This window comes from Alnus glutinosa, chromosome 3 (genome assembly GCF_958979055.1).
Source record: "Alnus glutinosa chromosome 3, dhAlnGlut1.1, whole genome shotgun sequence".
Classification (NCBI taxonomy): domain Eukaryota; kingdom Viridiplantae; phylum Streptophyta; class Magnoliopsida; order Fagales; family Betulaceae; genus Alnus; species Alnus glutinosa.
The window spans coordinates 1,256,555-1,274,448 of record NC_084888.1 but is presented as its reverse complement, the minus strand read 5'-3'; the positions used below and the strand labels follow the sequence as shown (position 1 = coordinate 1,274,448).

Genomic DNA, 17,894 nt, shown 5'->3' with positions numbered 1-17,894 from the left:
TATTCCAAGGTAAAATGCTTATGGTATTAGAATTTTAACTATAAATCTTTATAAACTGACAGGGCACATGACTTATCACATTAGCCATGCAGCACTTATCACAACTGACGTGTTTAGTTTTATGTAGATTATTATGTCTGTTTGGAAGTGACTTACAGTAAAATTTATAGTACCCTTAACACCGTATCCCGAATTATTTATTTTCAAATGAAATTGGAAATGACTTCTCATGGAAATATAAAGCAATCTTTTAAATAAATTTTAATTTTCATCTGGCACTCCAAGAGCTGAAGGACAACATGTTGGTGACGGTCTGCTGCCGGCTAGGAAATATTAAAGTAGAAATTTTATTTCACTTACCCAAAAACAAAATCAAAATATTAAGAAGGGAACAATACATATATCACTTTCAAACTACTATTTCATTGTCAATATCTCCTCAAAATTATCAATTGTGTTAACCTTTTCTTTAAACTACCAAAATAATGTAATTGTCCCCATCAAGGCTTACAAAAAGTTACTAAAACAATTGACATAACTAATAGTATAGGGGAATATTGACAATGAAAGTGATAACTTGCGGGCCACGTACATGACTGTAGAAATACCGGCCCGCGTGGAGCTTTGGGGCAGAATTAGTCGTGAATCTGGGCCATGTATGGTTTTGTTGGGCCTAAAACCTTATCTCTCTACCTGGTCTCGTTTTACATCCCCACCCAAACATTATAGATGGTAAAAGAACTTCACTATCATAAGCTTATGCCAAAAAAATAAAAAATAAAGAAAGGAAAGAGAGAATAATTCGGATGGTAAATAAAAAGGATTCATTTCCTGGATCAAACTAAATTTTTTACAAATATAATAGTCTGTGTATATATTGCTAAATAATGAATATGTTACTATGCCATTTAAAAATTTCAAATGATGTAACACAACACCAATAAATATAACAAAACAAAATATTAAACTTAGACTATTTACATTTAACTTGAAATGGAAATGATCTTGAAGAATCAGTTGATCGCACGCTAAATCCTGAATCGAAAGAAGGAAGGTCAAGCACAAAGTGTCCCATTGGGATCACTCCGATACTTAAATCGGTATTCATTGCGTAAGGAAATCATAGAAGAAAAGTATTTGGTTAGAATGGCATTTATCTCATAAGTTTTTTCCTTCCCCTTTCTTTATGGAATGTTTTCTTACACTTTGTTGGTTAAGGAGAGGGTCCATGAAATAATAGATTTGATTTTGTGGCCCCAACATTGTGAGGTGATGCACGTGAGCTAGAGTACATTATTTAGTTATAGAATAATGCTAATCTTCATATTCAGTTTAGGCCGTGAGAATTGGAAGTGCTTTCTCAAGTTCGACATAATTATAATCTGACCGAAACCGACCAAGACATCAATAAAAACCAAAATAATTTATACTAATTAGACATGAAATTTTTTGTACAAGAGTCAAACCCATACCCTAATTTGTATCTAGCTACTTCAAAGATTATACTGGGCAATTGAACTCCTAACCTTAGATGGTATCGGAATCCGCTTATTGAAGTCATATAATTCACAGTTATGAAGGGGCAAGCTGCAGGGTGGGCTCTATGTTTGGTGAGGCCTTAGGGGAACATTTTAGATCAGGCTTTTTTTTTTAAAATAATAATAATAATAATAATTTGTTTATTTTTATTTAAATTGTTTTTGTCCTTTTGAGATTCAACGTCATATTGTTAGTAAGAAATTTGCCTATAGATTCATCTTATTCTTTATTCTTTATTCTTTTCTTTTTTTAAAGTTTCTTCATATCTAATGCATATTTCTAGTAGAAATTTATAATTAAAAATATTTATAAATAAAAAAAGTCACATAAAAGAATAATTGAACCTGATTCAACATAAGCACCTCACGTTATATATACTAAAATCATCTAACACTCTTAACCTGCGCAAGTATAAAATAAAATAAAATAATAATAATAATAATTAGTAATGAGTAAGTAACACAAATTGACTACTATTTTTTCATATTCTTAATATAATTTATTAATTTTTGTTGAAAAAAACATAATAATATTTTATAAAAAAAAAGGGTTTTTTTGAATTTATGGTATGGCTGTTTGACTAGCAATAAGGTAGAAGCAAAACACTGTAATTTTTTTTTTTTTTAAAAAAAAAAAGTAAAAACAAAACAAAGAAAACGTGTGGTTGTCCAACGGCCACACATTTTCATCCATACATCTGAACAAAAAGTGTTTAAAGTGAAGTGCGTGATTAGAAAAGGAAGAATGAAGATTCGTCGTCCCAAGCAATCAGTATAGCAAAAGAAAAAGTAGAATGACGGGAGATGAGGGTGAGAGATTTCCCGAGGGAGAGGCTGTAACGACCCACCTCTAATGACACAATATTGTTCGTTTTTGACTCTCCTAACCAGACTTTCCAGGAGGTCACCCATCCTGGAATTGCTCTCGCAGAAGCACGCTTAACTGCAGAATTCTGATAGGTTCATAACCATCACGGCTTTAAAACGCGTTGTGTCATAAAGGGTGCATTTATACATATAAGCACATACTCATTCCCAGGTGATGTGGGACGTCACAATCACCCTTTCTTTGGACCCAGCGTCCCCGCTGGCGTCCCTCATTGGGCTTGTGCACCCTCCCACCATCTCAGGTTGTAATGCCAAGTCATGTGGTACTGGAGCACCGCATGACATGACCCTGACGGGGACGTCAGGGGTTTAAGGAGTGGAGTTTGTAACACCCCGGTCCCATATTGGGAAGAGATGAATAGTTCACAGAGTGAGTAGTTTATAAAAATATTCATGGGTGTTAAGTCCCACATTGCTTAGTTACTAGGTGAAACTGAGCTTTATAATGGATTCTTGGAAAAGTTTCAAATTGACTAGTCCTTTTGAGGTGATAGCGCAAATGTGGCTAGCGCTTTTCCTTGGATCGTTACAGAGGCCATAGACGAGAACTGGCGGGCAGTCAAGCGGGCGAGCTTATAGCAGTGGTCATGCGCCTCCTATTTTGCTTGCACAAAATTGCTGCAGCGATTTTGGTAATTTGGAGTGATTGTCTAAAAAATAAGATTTTTGTTTTTTTTTTAAAAAAAAGAAAAAAAAAAAAAGAAAAAAAAAAAAAGATTTGAGTTCCTTGTTTTGGACTGTTGTTATTTTCTGTGCGAGTTCTAAAATCTAAAGTCTTCCAAAGAAAGAAATAATGCAATTTTTTTTTTAAAAAAAAGAAAAGAAAATCTTTGTATTACTGCATGGCGATTAATTTTTCTATATGGGGAGTTCTAGAGTATACGGTGTATACCAGACAGAATCTTAGCGATAATTTACTCTTTCTTTTTTGACAAAATAATTGTGATTCTGGCCGTTGATTTTTCCGTGTGGGAGTTAAGTGTCTCAAAGATGAGAATGCATTTTCTCTTCCTTTTTTTTCTTTTTTTTTTTATTGAACAGAGTTCTTTCTTCATTACTGAGAAACCATCCCTAGAAACCATCCCCAAAGAGAATACACAAGCAAGAACCCAACACAGAGCACAAAGTACCGATACAACAATTAAGTCGGAAGGCAAAATCTGAGCCTTAAGGCCGTAAAGATAAAGAATTTCTACCCACAAAGCCTGGAGACAACTCGGCTTAAAACACCTACCAAAAGGTAGACTGTGACCAAAGACAAGAATTTACATAAGACACCAAATAAAAAAACCCCAAAACACAAGCACCGGGAAAAAACTGGTTGCCCGAGTCAGCACGTGTAAAAACACGCGCCTTCTCCGGAACCCCCCTACAATGGATGCCCTACAGGAACAAAGATCGACACATTCCTAGACTAGAGAAGTAAGCCGTAAACCACACGCGCAAAAGCAAAAACAACTAAACCCCCGACGCGTGTGGGTCAAGCGCCGAACAGAAGCAAACCGCACCGTCTCAATGAGAGACCATCCTGATCGAAAAAGGCCGACGACCACAAGTGGAAGATTCTTGTCAAAAAAAAAAAAACCAGCCAAGGAGAATATATCTAACTTTGAACACACCTCACAGGAAATCCACCCACACCCACCGTTCTTCACGAGCCAGCACCTGAAAATCTCTGCTTGCAACAAGAAACAACAGAAAAATAAAAGAAAAAACACCAAAACCCTCCACCAGTTCAAGCATCGGGAGAACCCAAACTCCCACAGCCCTAAAAGCTTGGAAAAAGAGATCACCAACATCTGGATATAAGCCAGGGGGGAACAAAAAACCACTGTAGCCCTAAAGGCCAAGGGGAAACACCGGCACCAGGAGGCGGAGGTGCAAAACCTCCCCCCCCCCCTCCCCGGCGCGGGTGAGCAAAGCTCACGATTTTCCTCTCTCTCTCTCTCTCTCGAAACTTTAGACCGTCTCTCTCTAGAATGTGAAAAAATACAAAATAGCAGCTGGTGTTTTCTCTTTCTTTATGTGCACTGCAATATAATTAGAGCTTCTTTTTTTTTTTTTTTTTTTTTTTTTTTTTTTTTTTTTCTCTTTACGAACTTCTCTTTTTCTTTTTGTTTTAATCTATACTATTACATTATCACCAATATTATTACGGGGCCTTCTTCTATTAGGGCCTTAATACTAGCAGCAACTTTTTTTAACATTTTCTTCAATTTAAGAAATTAAACAATTTTTTGTTTTCCTATTTAAATGCAATCCACAATAACTTTCTTTATTGTTTTCTTATAGCATTTAAATATTATTTAATTTTAATGTTAAGAGAAAGATGAAGAAAATAAAAATAATTTAAATATTATTTTAAATAAATGTTATAAAGGAACCAGATATAAAAGAGAAAGTATTTTAATAAAGTATTATTATATTAAAATAATGATTTTTTAAGAAAAAAAAATTTTGATTTATGTGATTTTTTTTTTTAAAAAAAAAATCTTACAAAGAGAATTGAAACTTTAAAAACCTGCCTTGCTTGCAAAGGCAAAATCCACTTCACGCCATGAACTTTTGGACTTTTGCAGGAAAAACGTCGATAAGCATAAAGAATATCTAACATGATTAAAGATTTAACACTATCTAAACATACAATTTTTTATCGTATTCCCTATGTAACAATGTAATCCTTTATCTTAATCATTTATAACAACTCCAACACTCTCTAGAACATGACACGTGTGCAACCAAATTGTACGTGTCATAGGCAGAATCGGGTTTGCTGGAACCTTGTGGTTCCTGGTTGGAATCGGACGTCTTTGCTATATTTTCTCTTCTCACTCAATTAAGCAAGTTTTATATATATAGACCCAAAGAGACAAGAAGATGAATTACGCAATCAGATCAACTCGGACATATCCACCAGCTTTGTTCTCAACACCTCTGCTGTATAACGCAGGCCGTCAAGCGTATGGGCTCAGATTAAGGAAGGGCGCAACTATGGCTACCCAGCAACCTGATAGCAAGCAGAACACGGACAAGCCCCAGAAACCGAACCTGAACCCGAACCCAAATGAGAAAACTGGGTCAGTTTTTTTTTTTTTATTTCTTTGATTTGATCCGTTTGATACACTTGTAGTGTTATTACCTATTGATGTGTTTTGAATTGTTGTGGTTGTATATGGGAAGGGACGTGATGTCTCATTCGTTTGGTGAGGGGTACGCCACCAGGTCGGATGAGGAAGGATTTGGTGGAATATATGGAGGCAACCAGTCTTTTCCAAAGCCTGAGCATGATGAGCCTGTCCATGAAAATCACCCTGGTAAAATGCATTTAATTCTATATTTATAGGCTGAATTAAAGAAATTCCTGCCTTTGCGAGGAAATTTTTCTTACAGACATTTTGGAGACATGTTTTAAGGATACGTCAATTTAATAATAGGCCAAGTTAAAAAATATTTTGTCCAACCTAATTAAAAGAAAAAAACTTTATATATCTTACATATAGGTAGTGATTGGGGGGACATTTGACCGCTTTCTTCCCCTTTTGAATAAATAAACCCATTTTATTGAAAAAGAAAATAATAAAAGAAATCAATTTTGAAATAAAATGGGTTTGTTTATTCAAAAGGGAGAGAAAGCTGGTCAAGTGTCCCCCCAATCACTACCCCTTACATATATTATACGGAATTTTAAGATTTAATTGGTTTTACAATTTTGAAATGTACAATTTATAAATAGCAATTTGTTTTAAAAAATTGGGTTAAGCGTTTGGCCAACCATAGTGTAGCCTTTGTTTTTTAAAACGTACTCATTTTTACTATGTTTTTAAATAGCAATCTTTTAAAAATGAGTTTTCAAGCGATATATATTTTGCAATTGGATCTAAAATCAGTTAACGAAATTACAGTATTCACTGATTTCTTATTAGTTGATGTGGCGTATTTTAAGTGATTTTTTTTTTTTTTTATTTAAAAAAAAAAATCACTTAAAATATGTTATCTAACTTATTTCATTCGGTGTAAAATTAGTATGAAAAATAATATTACTCGTATATTTATTACATGGTATTATTTATGTCTCAAATAAATTTTGGACATAAAATGACTCGAGACAGAGAGAGTCTTGCTCCTGATTTTATGGTTTGAAATTGTTATGTTTACAATTAAACTTTTCATTTGTTGAATTGTATGTGAAGCTTATGACAAGTCCCAGGGGAGCGAAGTGAAGGAGAAGGAAAAAGCGCGACACCAGACCAGCGCAAATTCGTAGATAGAAAATATTATCCTTAACCTTTGCTTTCCTTCTAGCCATGGATAACGATGTATGAGCTGCTGCTTGTCTTTCTTCTAATTAGTACGTCTCTGTGTATTAATGTTTTGCTCAGGATATCTTCTTTTCCTCAATAATTTTTTGGGCTTTTATGTGATGAATAATCCTGGGTGTACGTTGTTTTTTAGAGTGTATAAATTGCAATAGAAGCAGAATTTAAGCTTGTTTGGTGGTGTATTTAAGCACTCTTTCCGCTGCTTAAATGCTTTTAAAAAAACAAAAACAAAAAACTTTTCACTGAAAGAATCGGGTTCGTTTAAAAATATTCTGACGAATAAATTCATATTTTTGTAGTTTTAACTCTTGTCAAATTTGTTAACTTACAAAGAAAAAAGAGTTGCCAAAATAATTTATTATAAAAATATAATATTATTTTATTAATTCGACCTCATTCAAGCATTGCTCTCAATTCTAATTTTCGTATTTTTCAAGAAAATGTTTCAATCAATCGTTCAATTCGAGTCCAGTTTTTTAAGTTGGTCCAAGTTATATAAATTTCAATTTTACTAAAGACCCCAATTGACAAGTGGGGTGTAAAGTTGGTTAAAATTTGAGTTTTTTTTTTTTTATTTTTTTTATTTTTTTTTATTTAATTTAATATGAATATTTTTATCGCTTGAGGTTGCGTAGAGAATTATAACTTTTCTCTATAAAAAGTGCATGAAAGAGTTTTAGAAAACAAAAAAAAAAAAATCATTTTCAATCTTTCTTTCATAATGCATTTTTTAGTTTTGTAATAGTAAAGATGTGATTTTTAAGTTTTCTACTAATTTTAAACACTAAAATGCATTTTTAAAGCTTTTTAACATAATATGATATTGACGTGGACTTTCATTTATAATATTTTCAAGCTTTTTTAAAGTGTTATTATTATTTTTTAATGATATTGACGAGGACTTCCATTTATTTATAGACAGAATTTGGACAAAGGTATTATATCTATTATATCTATTTTTAGCCATAAGTAAGGTAATCGATGTGATATAAATGTGAAAATAATTCTTAGTGCTTGGTGAGTGTTCTATGTTTTAAATTATTTGTTAATATTTTTTTATTTGAAACTAAAAGAAGAAAAAACTTTTCCAAACAATGCTAATTTATAACGGTGGCGGTGGTGGTGGAGGGTGAGGGAGGCAGAGGCAAGAGAGGAGGGATTTGGAAAAGGTTATGCAAAAGGCGAGAGAGCAAAAGAGAGAAAAATAAAATAAAATAAAACAAGAAAGAGAAAAAAATAAAGTAAGATAAAGATAGAGTATTTTATTGATATAAAAAAAATTAAAAAGAAAATTTATTATAAAGAATTTTTTATAAGGAAGCAAAAAATAATTACAATTCTTAAATATAAGAAAAATGATTGAGAATATACTAAGAGTGCTCTAGGAGGAAATGAGGAAGCTTCGTGGCACTGAACGTCCACGCTACGAGCGTGGCGTGTTTGTCAATTTTTCCAACGTGTTTTAGGATACAAAAGTCAAGGAAGACAAGAACAAATAAAATTGAATTGTGGCCGGCGTATAAAAGCCGTTGATTTACAAGGAGACGCGTCCAAAACGCATCAGGATTTTTCTTTGCGTTTAGGAACAATACATTTCACATCTATTATCTATTTTTTATATTTATTGTGATAAGGATCTTTTAGAATTTTAAAGAAATTTTAAATTTTAGAATTACGTAAATTCATGCCGTTATTTGTATGGAAAGACTCAAAAAAAAAATGCTAATTATTAAATATGTAGCATATTATTAATGAGAATTTAATATATTTTAATCAAATTCTTATTTTTTATGTTGTAGAAAAACAGTGAGCCAAAAGCAATATTTATATTTTTTGAAAAAATAAATGTCTTTTCAAAAATGAATAAGTCTTTTAAAAGAAAAATTCTTTTTATTAACTTGATAATATGCCATATTTTTAATAAATTACATTTTTCAAGCCACTTGGTGCAATGAATAACCTAATGAACGTAATTTTTTAATTTTTTCTTTTTTAAAATTGTAAAAAAATTTATCTCATTTAATCTTTTGCGTTTTTTAAGGATTTTTTTTAAATGACTCACAAATAAATACGTCATATATAAATGCGAAGACCATATTACCCAATCAGAATTTAGTGTACCAACCCACAGACGTGGTCATATATTATCCGTCGATCATTCAAGGGGTAGTTCAATTGCAACCGTCCATTGCTCCATATAATGTAATCACCAAGCAGAAAATCAGTTATCTCCTTGACCTTTCATTCAACGCCTCTCAGCTACCTCGATCTGCTCCTTTTTATCGTGTTTCCTTTGTAGATCTATTCTGCATGGCTTCTCTGCCAGGTTTTTCGTTCTCGGATTCATTTCGATCGCTTCGAGAGCTACACGCCAATGGCGGCTTCTAGAGGTTGAGCCAATAGACCTGCAGAAACTCTGGTTTGACCATCCCTGGCTCGAGAATCTCGTTACTTCTAAGGGATCTGTTCTAGGTTTGGATGCGAATTCATCTCCAACTGATGTTGATGATTCGGTTGCTTGACTTTGAAACCGCTTTTCTATTTAATTTGATTTCTTATCGGCTTCTTTTCTTTGTTGTTGTTTAATTTCTTTTTCCAAATCTCTCATATAATCGCTTCGTTATTGCTGGACCTGCTACTGTTTTGCTTCTAAGGTTTGTATCTCCGCTTATTCCCCTCAGCCATGGAGAGTGCTTGTGCTTTGTCTGTGATCGTTGCAGGCATGGTGTTGAAGCAGCCTTTGGATCAGCTGTCTCAGCGTTTGATTTATCGGCAAGTCTTGCGGATCCACACGTGGCTCGCTGCTAGTGCAACAACAGACTTGTTTTTATGACAATCACAAGTTCGGCAGTGTGATGTAATTCTATGATTGTGAAGCAAAGAGGTTGATGATGTAAGTGGATGTATAAGATAATATCGGGACGAAAGGCCCGAGTTTGATGGGGGCTGAGTCCTGATTCATCTTTGTCATCCGACCTTTGCCATGACAGGTGCGCTTGCATGGCGGGTCATAAAAAAGCATAATAAAAGAGATACGTTTTTTTGTGTGTGAGGGGGCGATCGCACGGGAGTTTGTTTGCCCGGGGTCCCCCCCCACCTGTGTGGCTGTGTGTGCTGCTCTTTCTGTGTTCATTTCTATTTTAGCTCTCGACGCCTATGCTTTCTTACCGGATGAAAGGGGTAGCTGAGGGACATGAGCAACCATTGCAATTGATGCACTCGCACTCATCTGGATTTTAAGGTATACTCTTATCACGTTTTTCTTTTCGTTGCAACAAGGTAATTGACAGTCAATTATTCAGATTTAGATTTGAATTGTGAAGATAAACAGACGAATGAAATATTAGCTAAGGCTGAGTTTGGGTTTGTCATTTTAAAACGTGTGATTTAAAAAATAACGATTCCAAAACTACTTGTTTGAATACGTGAATGCCGTTTGACCATTAAAAATCACAGTGCTTTTTAAACTTTTGCCGGTTATTTGGAAAGATATATTTTTCATGTTTTTAAACCGTAATATTTTTAAAAACGGACTCTCCAAACCCGACATTTTTGCAATGTTGTTTAAAAATCTATTTCTATTATGCGAAATGGGCCAAATGGACTCTAAGACACGGTATTGCTAGAGATAAAAGTCCTCAAACTGGTTAGATTAGGCCTCAAGATGCGTTAGTCATTTTTACCTCTTGGAAATTCTCTGAAGTGGTAATTCTATTCATTTACTTCTGGAAGATATGATTGAAGAGTTTGAATGGTATATAATTCACGGTATATTTGACAAATTGGAGATGAAAATAAATATTAATTTTAGTTTAATGGGAATCTTGTCGTTGGCAGTTTGCTATATATGAGGAGCTCATCAAATCGACTGGTCCTTGTGTTTTAAAGGTAAAACGGTTTTGGGTTTTGTAATATGCATAAGGTCACTGCTATGGTTCCCCCAAGTAATAAAGAACAAAAATAGTGTAGCTTTATGTTGCACGCAACGATTTTTTGTTGCCCGATGCCTTTAAGACTGTAAAGGAATCTCTAAATTTAAGCTGCATTAATGCCTTTAATCCCGCATTATGAGATGAAAATGTGAATTTTAACATTAAAAAAAATAAAAAATGATAGTGTTGCAATGATTCCCTTAAAAAGCTTCTATCAATAGCACCCATTCATCTTTATAGTTACTTTGACATGGGAACTGTTGTACATTTATTTACTCCCAACTTAATGCTAAGAAGAAAGTTTTTTTTCTTTGCTCTGCTTGTGCACATGGTGAATATGTAGGCTCGTAATTTAAATTTTTTAAATTAAATGTAGCATTATTTATACCTTCAGATACAACAGGATAAAATTTTGATCATAAAATGTGTATTCCACTTGAAATGGAGAGGATCCTATTACACTCGTATATCATTACATCTTGAATTAAATATGGACTGCTTGATTGTATCTATTGTATCTGCAAGTTGATATGTTGTGAAGATGACTTCTTTGTGTACTGGGCCTTCTTTTGCATTTCTGCTACCCTTTAAGACCATGATCAATTGTGTTCGTAAATGTAAATCTTCAAGGCAATTAGAAGTGCTTGTAGCGAGGCCAAGCTTGGCATACTGGAGATGTGGGAAGTTGTTTAGCAGCGTGAGGTTATTGGCACCAGCAGGACTTGAAGGCTTGATTCGTAAGGAAGCTTTATTCTTTGGTGTTTTTCAGATGCAGCAGATTCTTCCAAGGTAGCTGTGTATGCTATGCAATGTCTGATGTGATGATACTGAGTATGATCTAAATCCTTGCATTCTAACCTTATTGATTTCCTAGTTTTCAATTGAAATATGTTATATGCTACAACCATCATAGCCTGAGTGACTACCATTGTCAATTTGCTTTACGAGGTCTCTTTTTATTTTTCTTCTGCAGCCTCTTTTATAATTCCAGTTCAGTATTGTAACAAAGGTAATTTAGAAGAAGATTGTGTTTTGTCCCTTTATGTTTGTCAGAGGCAGCATTAATTTCGCCCCCTTTTCTCTTTTTTGGAAATTTATCTTCGGCCCTTACTCTTGAGTAGCTTGCTGGTCTTGAGTACCAGCATTATGTATTTTAGTAAGTTTTAAAATTTAGACCTTAACAATGCCAATTTATTGATCCAATCCGCCCCTTAAACTCATCAATCAGCTCCTTAAACTCACCGCCATCTCCTCTCTCGTTCTCCACCATTACTCCCTCTCCACCCACCAACTTTCCCTTTACTTCACTGCCCTTTCTTCTTTGTTAACCCCCCCTCCTCACTCCCGTAACATATGGTAAAAGACTATTTGTTACTGAAGTTCCAATTGATTATACATGTAGTGCAGATCAAATCAAATAAGTTGAAGACTTGCTTGATAATATGGTATCCATATGATTTGGAGTTATTAGATAACATAGAAGCCCTACCTCAACTTGACATGTCAACCAAAGCCTAATCTCTTAACCCTCACTAGACATTAAATTACCACAATCTTTATCAACCAGTTGGAAGAGTGAGGAAAAAACATGCAGTAAAATCGGTGGACCACTTGTAAACAACAAGAGAGAATCTGCTAACTTGCAACAATAATGAAACACTTGATGGAGATTCTACTTTAGGCATAACTAAAGTAACTATCTTGTACAACAAATTATCTTTACAAAAAGTTAAGATCCTATTTTTATTGTCTTTTTATCTCTTACAACTTTATAAATGGGTTAGCAACTCTTTTTGTAAGAGATCATGGAAATATAAAATCGGTCTCAGTGCCTTATATAAGAGTCATCTTGTGTGTTTTCTAACGTGTATTGTGTAGAAACTATATTTCTTATGAAATTCCCATTTACCTTAGAGTTTTTAAAATCTTAATTTTCATTGTAAATTAAAAGAATGAGGTTTTAGTATTAACTACTTGGCGTTTATCACAACTGTCAAATTAACATTTATCATGGTTATCAATTAAGTATTTATTAGGAATTTTCCATAAGTTTTAAATGTTAATGTGGTAAAATTCATTCAATTTATAATCTATTGTGGAGATTTTAAGAATTTTATAAAGTAATGTATTGGAGGAACACTAATGAATTTTATCCAAGCGTGATGCTTGAAACTACATTTTTACGCTACCACTATCTCGTTCTGCTTATGTAGCAATGTGAATCAGCTATTGTAAAAAAATTAAATTAAAAAAAATTTAAAGGTTGATTTGCATCCCGACGTTAGCCCGTAAGTTAAAAATATTGTTTATAACATTACTTTTTATCCAGTTATTGTGATTGAAATATGAAAAATGATGTACATTTACTTTTATTTTTATTGATGTGGCATTGAAGTAATCTTTGTTATAAAAATGATTAAGGAAGTATTAATAGATTCACAATTGTAAATAGGATAAGAATGTTGGGTATATCAATTACTCTTCATATATTTTTACATGTCCACACAAAATAGGGGAGGAAGAATTTGAACTAGTGACCTCTACTTCATGAAGCGTGGTCCTCAGTCGATTGAACTACCCATTGGAGACTTTATATACTATCCTTCATGAAAAAAAGACAACATAAGCAAAATCGTATTGAATTGAAACACCAATTTAGTGGAAAACGAAGAGAGATAAAAGGAAGAGACAAACTAGTATTGGCAATAACAAGGAAGCACCCATAGGTCCAACCATCCTAATAACCTGTTTGAGTAGTTGGCGACGTGTGGGACTAGGGGTATTAGATGAGTTTAGCTGGTTGTAAACTCAGTTTGACTCAGCTTACTTAAACTCAATTCAGTCTCGATTTGAAAAAAAAAAAAATGGGTTGATCTAGTCGTATATTAAACGAGACATACTCGTATAAACTTGGTTCGGCTCGTTCAAAGGTCGCTCGGCTTGTATAAATTCAACTTGACTTATTCGGCTTGAATTTTTAGCTCCAAATTCTGCTCGGCTCTAATATAACCTTAGATAGGACTAATATAGGGTGATGGGGTTAAGAGCATTCACAACAGCTTCCTTATAAGGGTCAAATTCTTTAAATTTTAGGAAAAATTTCAAGAAAGTCATAAAAACCATCCCACAGCAACTTCTCTAAAATTTTCTATTCCCTGGGTAGTGAACAGTAATTCCCAATGTATAGGAAAGTACTGTTCACTTCACATCTTATTTTATAATCTTTAAAAAAAACACTCCTCTCATGGCTCTCTAAGCCTCAGAACGAGGTGCGCCAAGTCAACATTTTGGAGCACCAACGAGTCCTTCGTTTCAGAGGGCCTCATCGTGCCCAAACTCCCCACGAGTGGCCCACTCATCATGCCATTCTCCACCTTAGCAATCTTCCCCTCTTCCGATGCCTTCCGATTACGAAGATCCCAGACCCACCAGCCTTGCCCTTGCTGATGTAGGTGACGTACGATCGACATATTTGGGAGCATGACGAGCATGGCCCATCATTTGGGTCCGTGACGAGCACCATTCTCGCTGTTGGAGACCCCGTGTTGAGATAAAGGAGACTCTGGACGGGTAGCTACTTAATTGCCAAAGCCCTGGACGGGAAGCCTGCCGATGATGGTGGTTTTGGTGTGATAGATTGAGAAAGATGGATAGTTTGGGTAGTGGGTGTGAGGACAGAGAAGATGAGAGAGGGAGAGAGAATAAAAGAAATGAATAAAAAATAAAAGAAAAATGTAAAAATTAATATATTAATGATATAGGAAAAAAAAAAATGTAAGAAAGTTGCTGAAGAGTTTTTTTTAAGGGGGAAAAAAAAAAAAAGAAGTAGTTAGAAAGTTACTAGAAATGCTCTAACAAATTCATTCGTCACTCGTAAAAGAGCCACGCGGATCCTCGTTAGGTGGTGTAGAATTTTCTTTTATTTGAAAAAAAAACAACGGTTCAGATTGAATGGTAGCTTTAAATGTGCGTAAGCACAACGCACTGTGACTTGTCAACACACACACACCAAACCTTGAATGGTAGTTTTCAATGTGCGTAAGAACAAAGCAGAGAGACGTCTCAAAGCAAACAACCAACTTTTTCAAATATAGATAAAAATATCTACACGGCACCGCCTGCAAGGAAAAGGGGTGACAGCGCGTTACCCACGTAGATTATACGATTGCCGTTGATCTCCCTTAAAGTCGTCCATCTCAACCGTTCAAGCTTCCTATCCCCATCTATAAGTTAGGTTCTCCCTACCTTTCATTTATTCTCTCGTCCTCGCCTTCTTCACCTGTCTTTCTTTCTAGACTCACCATCGCTGCAATTCTCACCTAAATGTTCCTCCGGCTTAGATCTCTTCTCGTAAGAGGTAATGTTCTCTTCTTCTTCTTCTTTTTTCTTTTTTTTTTTTTGTTGTTTTAAATTATTATTATTGTTAGTGTTCCTTTTAACCGCCTTCATCACGTGGTTCGCCTAGCTTTTTGATCTCTGAATGGTTTTTCGCTGGTACAGATTCTTGTTCCTTACCCAGAAGGCGGAGGTTATGGCGGAGATCCGTGAGCGTCTGCTGTGGGAGTCATACCGGTCTCAGATCTGATGCGTTGTCGCTGTCGCCGTCCTAGTTTGGAGTCCCTGGTCAATGGACTGAGATCTGTGCCTGTTGCTCTGGACGGAGGCTAATTGCTTTGCTCATAATGATATATATTCTTTGTATGCGATTATTAAGCAAGGTCTTAGCGTTGTAATCGCCATAGATTTCATCGCGGTTGTTATAGCGTGCGTAAGAAATCAGGAGGGGCCTGATTTCGGGGGGACCGAGTCAATAATTGAGTTTGTTGTCGACCTTTGCCATGACAGGTGCGCTTGCATGGCAGGTCACCCAATCTCTTAATAAAAGATTTAAGTTTTTTGGTTTCGAGGGAAGACCGCACGGGGATTTTTTTTCCCGGGGTCTCTCCTCTGGTGCGCCGTGTTCTGCTGCTTTCCTCTCCTTGCTTTCCATTACTTTGGCCATAGCATCCATCATGATATGCTTGATCTGAATCTTACACAGACAATCCGAGTCGGTAGCGTATTAGCGTTTTCAGATCTGCATCAACTTCCGGGGATTAAAGGTACACACACCATTTAGTCATTTACTTGAATTACTTTACAAATTACGCAAGTCTCTATTCTTGGTTTCCAGGGAAAAATAAATACCTAAAGTTATTATGCTTAAAATTACTTTTTTGAATCGAATTCGACCAGATCTGTTTCCGGATAGAAATAAATACCTGTAGTTATTATGCTTAAAATTACTTTTTTGAATCGAATTCGACCAGATCTGTTTCCGGCTAGACATAAATACCGAAAGATATTTTGCTTAAAATTACTATTTTGAATCGGATTCGACCAGATCTGTTTCCGGATAGAAATATATACCTGAAGTTATTATGCTTGAAATTACTTTCTTGAATCGAATTCAACCAGATCTGTCTGTTGAATCTAGCGTAATCTCAAGCCATGCTTCATTCATGTAAACACGTTTAAGCCGGGAATATGCTTATTTGAATGTGAAATCTCTATTTTGCAACATTTGAAAATCAATTAACATTTTACTTTAAAGGGCGTACCGATTGTACGTATATTGGAAGTCTGATTTTGATGTGCCAAATAGCGGTTGTGATAGCATAGTTGAATCCATTAAGATATAGCGATCATTGAAACTTCAGACAGTAATCTTGTTTCTTTTTAGTTACAAATGGTAAATAATTGTCTTAAATAATAACTTGAATTAGCTTCATGGATTTTCTTCACATGATTCAGAAGAAATATTGTCTGAAATATCATCAGATAGTTGAGTAATTACTGGGAAATTCTTGTTACAGCAAATTGTTATCCTTGATACAAACAAACACCAGTTTATTTAAGTACTATGGCTTGTAGCCCGAGGATTCGGAGAGTTTATATGTAACTCCGTATGCTTTTGGTGAGATGTGTTGTATTTGTTCCCGCTCCTTTTGTACTAGGAAGGATTTTGTTTCCCTTTAATCGAGAAGTCTCTGGATCTCATAATCAATTCCGGTATGCGAGACAAGCTGGTTTGTTGACGACGGTGGCGCGTGCTGTTCAAGAATTTTTGGAGAATGAGATCCGGTTTATTGAGCGGCAATTCTGAGAAAGTGACAGATTTAGAGATCAGACTGATGGCTGGTCCTTTGAGGTGACGAAACTTGTGATCAATGATGGTATCATATATTATTTTACATCTATGCATTTTTACCTGTGTTCTTGTTGTACATCTTCATTGTGGCGTTGTTTAATGCTTTGGAGGAGTTATTGGGCTAGGTAGCTTTGACCTGTTTATCATTTAGGTTATTTTTCTTCGAAAGATATATTGGAGTATTTATAATTATGCAGTGTCTTTTGTCTCCAAGCCCCTCTTTAAATAAGGGAAAAAGAGAAGAAAAAAAGGTAATCCACAAAAAACACTTTCATCCTAAACACACAAAAGCAGCGTAATTCTGTAAGGCCCCTTCTGAAAACCACTTCTCCTCCCTTTCACTTGGGGTTGATTTTTTAATGATTAGAAAATAAAATTAATGCGATATAAAGTTAAAATAATTTATATAAAAAAGTGAAAAAATATATTGTATTGTAGTAAGTTATTAATATAAAAATTAATAAAAAAAGTGTTGATGTGATATAAGAAATGAAAAAAGTTAAGGAAGTTTTAAAGTAAATGTTCTCTTTTTTTTTTTTTTTTTTGGAGAAGTGAAAGGGAAAAATGGTTTTCAAACGGGCCTTAGTCTTTTGTGCTCTCATGGTTTTCAAGTGATTAATTATAAATTTAATGGTGATTTTAAAAGTTATTTTAATCATTAGCTCTATATTTTTTGTATGACGCCTACCCCAATTCTATGGGTGGGTATGTTTTAGGTATTGTTGCTTTATTGACCAGAGTATGACACACGTGAAGTGCGACCTCATTTGAAATATCGGGTTTGTTTGATAAGCTTTGGGACATTATATAATAGTGCTTGTCACTATATTCATATTTTTTTATTTTATTTTTATATTTTTTAATAACAATCAACATCAAAATATTTTCATTTTTATTTTTATTTTTTATATTACATCAATAATATTTTATTACTATTTAAATAAAAAAATTTACTATAATATAATTTTTTTTTTTATGCAAATTTTTTTTATTTTATATCACATCATTATTTTTTACTAATTTCAAA

The 17,894-nt window shown here is 34.4% G+C and overlaps 1 protein-coding gene and 1 long non-coding RNA gene across 5 annotated transcripts; both read left to right on the top strand.

Moving 5' to 3' along the window:
* The first annotated feature begins 5,213 nt into the window (after positions 1-5,213).
* On the top strand, positions 5,214-6,794 carry LOC133864775 (uncharacterized). Its single transcript, XM_062301188.1, has 3 exons — positions 5,214-5,503; positions 5,607-5,740; positions 6,617-6,794. Exons 1-3 carry the CDS (start codon positions 5,304-5,306, stop codon positions 6,688-6,690), a joined length of 408 nt encoding a protein of 135 aa, XP_062157172.1. The 5' UTR covers positions 5,214-5,303; the 3' UTR covers positions 6,691-6,794.
* Positions 6,795-8,945: 2,151 nt separating this feature from the next.
* On the top strand, positions 8,946-16,943 carry LOC133863040 (uncharacterized). Of its 4 annotated transcripts, XR_009899356.1 has the most exons (3): positions 8,965-9,986; positions 10,583-11,508; positions 15,178-16,943. It is a non-coding gene; the product is annotated as an uncharacterized LOC133863040 (long non-coding RNA). The 4 variants fall into 4 exon arrangements; XR_009899355.1 differs by having other exon boundaries at positions 8,946-11,466; XR_009899354.1 differs by having other exon boundaries at positions 8,946-11,508.
* Positions 16,944-17,894: the final 951 nt, after the last annotated feature.

What these genes read in the sequence shown, in the direction of transcription:
- LOC133864775 (XM_062301188.1), top strand. Translation starts at nt 5,304, where the DNA reads ATGAATTACGCAATCAGATCAACTCGGACATATCCACCAGCTTTGTTC. An exon ending in AACCCAAATGAGAAAACTGG is followed by an intron (nt 5,504 to 5,606) that starts GTCAGTTTTTTT and finishes GTATATGGGAAG; the next exon opens with GGACGTGATGTCTCATTCGT. An exon ending in TGTCCATGAAAATCACCCTG is followed by an intron (nt 5,741 to 6,616) that starts GTAAAATGCATT and finishes TTGTATGTGAAG; the next exon opens with CTTATGACAAGTCCCAGGGG.